Below are 7848 nucleotides of genomic sequence, written 5' to 3' on the forward strand. Positions count from 1 at the left end.
GCATGGTCAGCAGGTGCAGGCCTTGGAAAAAAAAGACTGGTTCTGAATGAGATGTAAAAAAAAAAATTGCTACCTGGAGCCTAGTAACAGGTTCCTACGCAGAAACACACCCATCCCTGACCACATCTGATGTGCTGTCATTCCCTAAACCTCAAATTAACTTGAAGTCAAAGTAAACACAGCCCCAGTATAAAAACCTTGCCATGGTGCACCATCCCATGTTATTCAGGCTCTGAGGGCACAACGACCATGAAGGCTTTTCTGATTGTCCTGCTGGTGGCCGTCCTGTGTGCCAAGCAAGGTAAGGACCTTTGGAGGTTGGGAGAGCCAGATGGAGAGGATGAAAATACTAGAAGAGAAATTAGAGATTACTCAGGGACAAGAAGGTTTGACAGCTTTGGTGAGGTCTTGGTAATGCAGTTTTTCTTTGCCATCAGTTGCGTCAAGCAATATCGAATGTGGTTGAGTCTTAGCTTCTGGGTGAGTTCTCCCAAGGTACCCAGAACCCAAAGAAGATGAGCTCACCACTCGGATTTCTCACGCTCTCAAGTATCAAGCTTCAACCACTCATATCTGAAGACAGACATGTGAACTGAAAAAATGCTAATAGGAATTAAGCTGGGCTCAGAGTTTTGTCTTTGGTTTTATTTTTGTTCCCGAATGAAACTTGAGGAGTTGTTGACAAAAGGTAATGCAGCTGGCATTGACACCATATATTCTGACAGCATTTCACCTTATTTCCCAGAATGACATTACAATTAAGAAGCCAGGTTACTGGCAGATAATTGAAAACCTAAAAGATTTTTGCTCATAGGTTTGAAGAGCTTTTTTAAGTGTCTGGGAGTGAGTGTGTTTGTAATGGGATCCACGATGCTCTGTGCTTGTCCTCTTTCAAAAGGAGGCACAGATATAACTAGATAATTGCGTACAAATATCCAGTTGAGAAACGTTGGCTCTGTGCCTGTCTTTGCAATCCCGAGGAGTACTGCAAACCTTTTTACACCATTAAGGCTATTTCCGGCTGCATTTGCAGAACTAGAGCTAATGGACAATGGAAGCCAGATGTAGGCAAGGCTTTATAACAGCCATAATGGTTTCAGCTGTTATTCTTTCCTGACTGGGAGGGATTTTCCTTGCATCAGCCAGTGAACACAAGTGCATATCAGTTGCTTTCGCGCACATGCTGGGGTCTCGGCTCCATCTGCAGCAGGAAATGGTTTGAACAACTTTGCGAGATTTGGCAGAAAAGCAGATCAGAGAGAGCTACAGGGGCTGTAAAATGCAATAATGCTTGCTAGGCAGAGCATCTGGGATTGCTCTGGCATGGTTCTGCAAAAGGACAGCTTGGTGGGGGGACCTCCAGAGGAGAGGTGAGAGGCTTAACTTATCCAAGTGATGGAGAAACAGCGAGTGGTGAATAGTCAGTTAAATAGAAGCTAAAACCAGGATGCAACAAGGATGATTTTTATCTGCTGTTATGGAGAACACCTGCGCTCGCAACACCTGGCACCAGAAAAGAGCATCTGGGTAGGTTTCAGAGCAAGATACATACTGAGGCACCTAGAGCTGGCTCCAAAGCTTTACCCAAAGCACCTGAGCTCCCCACATCACAGAGGGGAAGCCTTTTCTTCTGCCTGGGATAATTATGGCCTAAAATGGTTTTAAATTCTCTTTTAAAACTGCTTCTAGAATTGTCTAACCAAGCGTCATGAGCAAAGATTAATTTGAATCAACAGCAGCTGGGCTTTGGAGAGTCCCTGGGAGGAGTTTCCATGTTAAAAAAAGGTTCAAATTAAACTGAAGGAGGCTATTCTGTGCAGAGATAAGAGCTTTCCTGGGTTGAGAAAACCAGGAGGAAATAAAACAGGGAAATTTCAGCCTAACAGAGAACCCTCCCTGTTTTGCAATTTGGTGACCTTCAAGCTCTCCATCACTGGTGGCAATGTGGCAGGCTGTCCTGACTGCCACTGTCACCCCTGGTCAGAAATGAGGAGCATTTCATGGGACTCTGAACAGGAAGGCAACATTTTCCACCAGTTGTGAATCCACCTCCAGGGAATGAGATGGCACATGCTTGTGTTTCTACATGGCCAGTTTTCCAGTCTGGATGTTTGACTCAATTTACTTCAGTTTTGTTCAGAAATACATATCTTACCTCCTTCTGGCTTTGTAATAGACCTGGCTCAGCCCTACTAATAATATCACTGGGAATATGTTGTTCCAGGCGCTGGTAGAAATAATCTCTCTATTGTCCAGAGCAACCTCTTCCAGGGAACTCCCTTTAATGTGGCTCTGTGCTCTGTAATTTAGCTCACAGGGGTGTTACAGGCTTTAATTAATGCATGTCTGTATGGTATTTTGCAGATGTGATTTGAAAAATACTAAAAACTAAGCTTTCATCTGAGAGCAGTGCCAGTTCATCTTGTTCTTGCCAGAGCCAGACTAGACCCAGCTGGGCACGTTGTGAGCTCGGCATTTGCAGGCTGGCTATCAACCAGGACAATGCGGACTCAAGGGAGAAAGAAAGGTCACCTGAGAGTGCTGTTCAGGCTGAAAAAACTGTTTCCAGGTTTAATCACTGAAAATCTCAAGAAAGAAATTTATTTTGGTTCTGTTAATAAACAAAATAAAATAAAAAAAATAAAATAAAATAAAAAAATGTTTTTTTCAGCTTCATTAATCCAAACCAACTTCTTATTTCACTTGTCACGAAAGCTTGTTCATAACATACTTTTCACCTTGTATTTTCTAAGGAGGGACATGGGTTTGACACTTTCTTCCTTCGAGGGCGTTGCTGGAAATCACTAATATAAAAACTCTTTCCAGCTTCCTCACTTTTTTGCTACATATGCGAGAACGAGCACTCCAACTGGAACTGTCTGAAAACCTACAAGTGTGATGACAATGAGAAATACTGTACAACCACATACAGCTCTGCTGGGTTTGGTGAGTACCAGCAACACATCAAGGAGCTTTTGTTTCTTTTGTCTCCAGAGACACTGACGGGCAAGAGATTTTTGAGGGCAGCAGTTGTCAATCACTGAGGTTTAAGGATCACAACATATAACATGTGTGAATCCCTCAGTGGTATGCTGTGATCCATCATCTGGGCTATGTTCCTCACCACATTGTGGAAGGGCTGGCTGAAGCAAACAGACTTCCATGAGCATAACATGTTGCTTGATCTGAGAGCTCACACACATGCTTTGTGATGGATGATAGAAAGGGGTTGAATGTAAGTAATGTGGTTTTAGAAACCAAAAAATTGCACTGGCAGTGATGTTCTGCTGTCCTGCATGAACCATGGTGTGGGTTTCTACCAATAACCTTCTAGTGTCATGCATTTGTTCCAGGCTGTGTGGACACTAAACCAGCACTCATCAAATCCACTGATTGCGTGGTGAGACACTGGAACAGGTTGCCCAGAGAAGCTGTGGATGCCCCATCCCTGGAGGGGTTCAAGGCCAGGCTGGATGAGGCTTTGAGCAACCTGGGCTAGTGGAAGGTGTCCCTGCCCATGGCAGGGGGGTTGGAACCAGATGATCTTGAAGGTCCCTTTCCAACCCAAACCGTTCTATGATTGTGTGATTCTGTGATCGCTGTTATTGCTGCGTTGCAAACTAAGCACAGTGCAATGTACCTTCTCCTATCATCTGCTGGTCAGGACTTGCAGAAGAATCTTAAATCACAGTTCTCCTTTCTTGTCTATTCTCCACCCAGGTAGTGACATGGGACACCGCATCACTAAGAAGTGTTCTGTAGACTGTCCTCAGGCGAATGTGAACTTTGGTGTGGCGGCTTATTCCACTAAATGCTGTAGCACCTCCCTGTGCAACTTCAGTGGTGCCAACAGCATAAAAATCAGCTATGCCGCGATGTTCCTAGGAGTTGTGGCCAGTTTGATCTGTGTCATCAGGGCAGGACTGTGATGAGGGGTGGGAGAAGATGTAATCAAGAACCTACAAGGTATTCCCCAACTGAGAAACCAACATCCTCTGTCAAGCGTCTCCAACAGAGTCTATGCTACCCTGTTGTTTCTAAGACATTGCTCCAGATTCCATCAACAAAATGGCATGGCAGTGTAGCTCCTGTTTTTTCCCCTGTATCTTTTGTTGTTTTGTACTAGTTTTCCCCAGGAAAGCTCTTTTGATAGCATATGTGTGACAATCGTCAGGCAAAATAAAGATTTATGTTATTCTAGAGTGTGTTTGCTATATCCACAGTAAGATAAGCCTGAGAAAACAGCTGTGCCAGAAAGGGCTGTGGTCCAAATCTCTACTTCACACTGAATTTCTCTTTTTAGCACCTGGGAGTCTTCTCCTAGCTGCCTTTCTCAATTGACTCAGTTGCATCCAGCAGGTCAAGACAGCCAGATGTTCCTCCTGATCATTCAGCACTAATGAATGACCTGCAAAGGTCAAAGATGTTTGTCTTGTTCCCATTGCAAGCAACAGCGATAACTGTTTTGCAATTGCTAACGCACAAGACTTGGGGTTTGGCAGGTACCAGTTGCACTCCTGGTTGTGCTGCAAAGTTCTCATGGTGGGTGGTTTCAGGTTTTAAAATAGATAAAGGTCCCACCCCTAGATGCTGGAGATGTCCACAATGAGGATGGTGCTGCTGGAATCTGTCCTCATGGAACGGGGATCTCCATGACTGCTTGGAGAAGATGCTGCTGAGTGACTGCTCCTGACTTCCCTGCAGGGACAGGGGAAATGGGCAGAAAGAGCCTGGGAGAGGCAATGGGTACCTGATCTGGTGGCTGCTTGATCTCTGTTGCTTGCTGCATTTCCAGGCTTGGGGATGGAGGAAATGGGCTGGAGGTCCCTTGCAGCTTTTGGAGGAGCAGAGCTATAGTTAAGATGGGCAAATATATGCATTCTTGGAGCTGGATGGTGCATAATTCCCAGCTGAGCAGTTTACAAATATAGTGGTGTATTTCAGGAGGATTTGTATAGAAGGGGCAACTGGAAAGAAGCCCTTCCATCTGCAGCCCAGCTGGATTTGAGGGGAGTCCTCTTCCACCAGTGCTCAGCACCAGCTGCAAGGTGCACGTGTTTCTGTGCAATGGGAAGAAACTGCAACACTGGCTGAAGTCTGTGAAGATGGGATTATATTTAGTCATCCTGTAAATATTTAATTCCTGGTCAAGGAGGGTGTTCTGGCATTTATTTAAATATGAGATAGGCTAACTGAAGAATGGTAGTAGCATTTCTGTGCTGAGGGACCAACAGAAACTTGGGGGTTTTTGGCATTTCTTTTTAGCCACTTTTCCCATCACCTTTCCTATATGTTAATCACAATAATTTCTGCAATGATTCTCACAGCTTTTGGCCGGATTGAAAATCCACATTTAGTAAAAACATATGAATTTACAGTTATATTTAAATTTCATGTTTTCACCAAAATAAAGAAAACATTTGCCCTTCTCACATGACAATTTCAACTAGGTTTAGAACAAGATGAGCAAAACACTCCCCTTCCTTCTCCATTCAGCAAGTGCGTCAAGGCAAGTAAGTCTTTCCACCCCCAGTTAAATCCTCTGTTGCTCTTTCAAAAATCTTCTTGAAGTTCCTAGCTTCCAAATACTTCTAAAAGTGTGATAATATCTTCTTTGCCTTGGTCCCTCTGGTGTCCTCATCATCTGTGCCCTTTCTGCCCCCATGGGTTCTCCTCAATCTATCTCACCTGGCACTGGTGAGGGATGAAGATAACATTAACACCAGAGGGATATATGGGACCTGATGGAAGTGTGCAGGACCAGCTAATGGAAAATCCTGACTGTCAGAAATTCTGCAATAACTCCTTTAAGAAATACAGCCTTGCCACCTCAAAAATCTCAGCAGCTTGCAGGAGACAAGAGATATTTTAGGTTTTGCTTGGATGAGACTACAAGGGAGGGGGGGTGGAAAAAAAACCCCGTGCCTGGCTGAGCTGCTATTTCTGTTAATGGATGCTGTTGGATGAAATAAATCTGAATGTGGGCTGCCTCTGCAGCGCAACATACGGGCTGCAGAATGGCATTGCCTTGTGACTAGAACCCATTTTTTTTCTTCTATTCCCTCAAATAGTCAGCACTAAAAGTTGATTTACCAATAAAGACTCATGAAATCTCTTCTGGATTGGGGAAAATAAAATATTTCACAAGGAAGAGAGGGTTGCACTGCCTGGCATGGAGGGTGCCAGCTTCTGTTTTCCCCCTGCCTGGTGCATTATGAAGGCATTGACTTTATGAAGCCTAAACAACACCCCTCCTTTGAGCTTTCTTGGTTAATTGCCACCTCTGTTGCAACCGAGTTTCATGCTCTACCTATTGAGAAACAGAAATTTCTTCACGTTAGTCATGCAGGTCTCCATACTAAGAGTATTTATACGTCCAATTTTGAGGTGTTGGAAAGAGTTACCTCACCTCCAGAACTTGGCATAACTTTTTGGTGACATAATGGCTTCAGGTGGGTCATAGTGGAAACCCAAATATTTAATGGGGAATGGAAAGCTGAGCAACTTTGAGATGAAGAAAAAAAAGGAACTAAAACAGAAGGAGAGCAGCAAGGGGCAGAATCGCTGGCAGAGGCTTGGGGCATGCAGGTTGTTTCTGCAGCTCTGAGAAAGGGATCCAGCTGGACCATTCCTGGGACTGTGCCTCTGTCTCCATGACTCGATGGCAGAAAGAAAAAGGTGGGAGGAAAAAGCGACAGCAATCAGAAGAAGATGGGAAAGATTCTGATTTTATACAGGGAGATTGGATGAAACATGGTAGAAAAGGAGGAATAAAGATCACCATATGGAAACCCAATGGAGTATTCCTATTTGGCATTTCACAAAATTTTGTCTGGCTTCAAGGTTTTTTTCTGAAGACTTAATGAGTTGAGATCCTTGATCAGGCAATCCTGCATTCTCCATGCTTTAACTGTTTTGTTTTTTTCTCCCTGACATTTATTTTTTTGTAATTTGTGAAAAAATTCACAGCTTGTTCAATGTAGTGTGGGTGGGTGTTATTTCTATTTTTTAATTTAAGTGGTCATTTTCATTGCCCAGTGGAATTTGTTCTTTAATAAGATAACATTTTCCCTCATGTAAAATGTCCAAGTTTTTAACAGCAAAAGAAAAATTTATGATTTTGAATTGCAGTCTTAAAAAGGCCCACAGAAAATGACGCCTATGAAGTGCAGTGGAAGGATAGCACTCTTGTGATCTGAACTGCATTGCCAATCCTGGGAGACATTTTGTAGAAGTTTCAATCCCCATCGCAATTTCAAATTCAATCAATTTCCATATGCACTAAAATAGTGGGCGAGGACAGGATGCAATGTGCTCTGAGACCTAAGCTGGCCCGGAAAAGAAAACATTCCTCTTCTCACGTGGACATTGTTTTGTTTCTGATTTTTTTTTTTTCTTTTCCTCCACTTATCTAGAATTAGAAACTGTTGCATACTTAACACCAGATGAACAGGCTGCATTGCGAAACAACTTGGAAAAGAAGCAGAGGGGGAAGAACATACGCCTGCTGAGATTTCCAGTGAAGCATGCTTCCACACGCACAAGTCCTGACACGTCCCACCCAATTATCCACCATCTGACACGGCAGCCCTATAGTTATTATCGTAGCAGCAAAGCAAACAGCAGCAAAGCAAACACTGCAGAGGTATAAAACCTGCCCCCGGTGAGCCCAGCTTGTTTTGGAAGCTGCGAGACTTATAAAGGATGAAGACTTCTCTTCTTGTCGTGCTCGTCGTAGCCCTGTGCACGGAGAGCGGTGAGTCTCCCAAAGATTGCTTTGCACTGAGACCCCCAGAGCTGGGGCATGTCTTTGTTATTGCAGGAGGACAAGGGGATTTTGCAGCAGGA

The 7848-nt window shown here is 43.9% G+C and overlaps 1 protein-coding gene across 1 annotated transcript; it reads left to right on the forward strand.

Annotated features, from left to right (window-relative positions):
- Positions 1 to 230: 230 nt before the first annotated feature.
- LOC104466831 (lymphocyte antigen 6E-like) lies at positions 231 to 3929 on the forward strand. Its single transcript, XM_010080382.1, has 3 exons — positions 231 to 301; positions 2827 to 2946; positions 3721 to 3929. The coding sequence occupies exons 1-3, from the start codon at positions 250 to 252 to the stop codon at positions 3927 to 3929; spliced, it is 381 nt and encodes a 126-aa protein (XP_010078684.1). The 5' UTR covers positions 231 to 249.
- The last annotated feature ends 3919 nt before the right edge of the window (positions 3930 to 7848 follow it).

The sequence above is a fragment of the Pterocles gutturalis genome, unplaced genomic scaffold (assembly GCF_000699245.1).
Source record: "Pterocles gutturalis isolate BGI_N339 unplaced genomic scaffold, ASM69924v1 scaffold10944, whole genome shotgun sequence".
Lineage (NCBI taxonomy): Eukaryota > Metazoa > Chordata > Aves > Pterocliformes > Pteroclidae > Pterocles > Pterocles gutturalis.

Excerpts from the sequence above, each read along its gene's own strand:
- LOC104466831 (XM_010080382.1), top strand. The coding sequence starts at position 250 with ATGAAGGCTTTTCTGATTGTCCTGCTGGTGGCCGTCCTGTGTGCCAAG. Across the intron at positions 302-2,826 it reads CGTCCTGTGTGCCAAGCAAG|CTTCCTCACTTTTTTGCTAC; the intron begins GTAAGGACCTTT and ends AACTCTTTCCAG. Across the intron at positions 2,947-3,720 it reads ATACAGCTCTGCTGGGTTTG|GTAGTGACATGGGACACCGC; the intron begins GTGAGTACCAGC and ends TTCTCCACCCAG.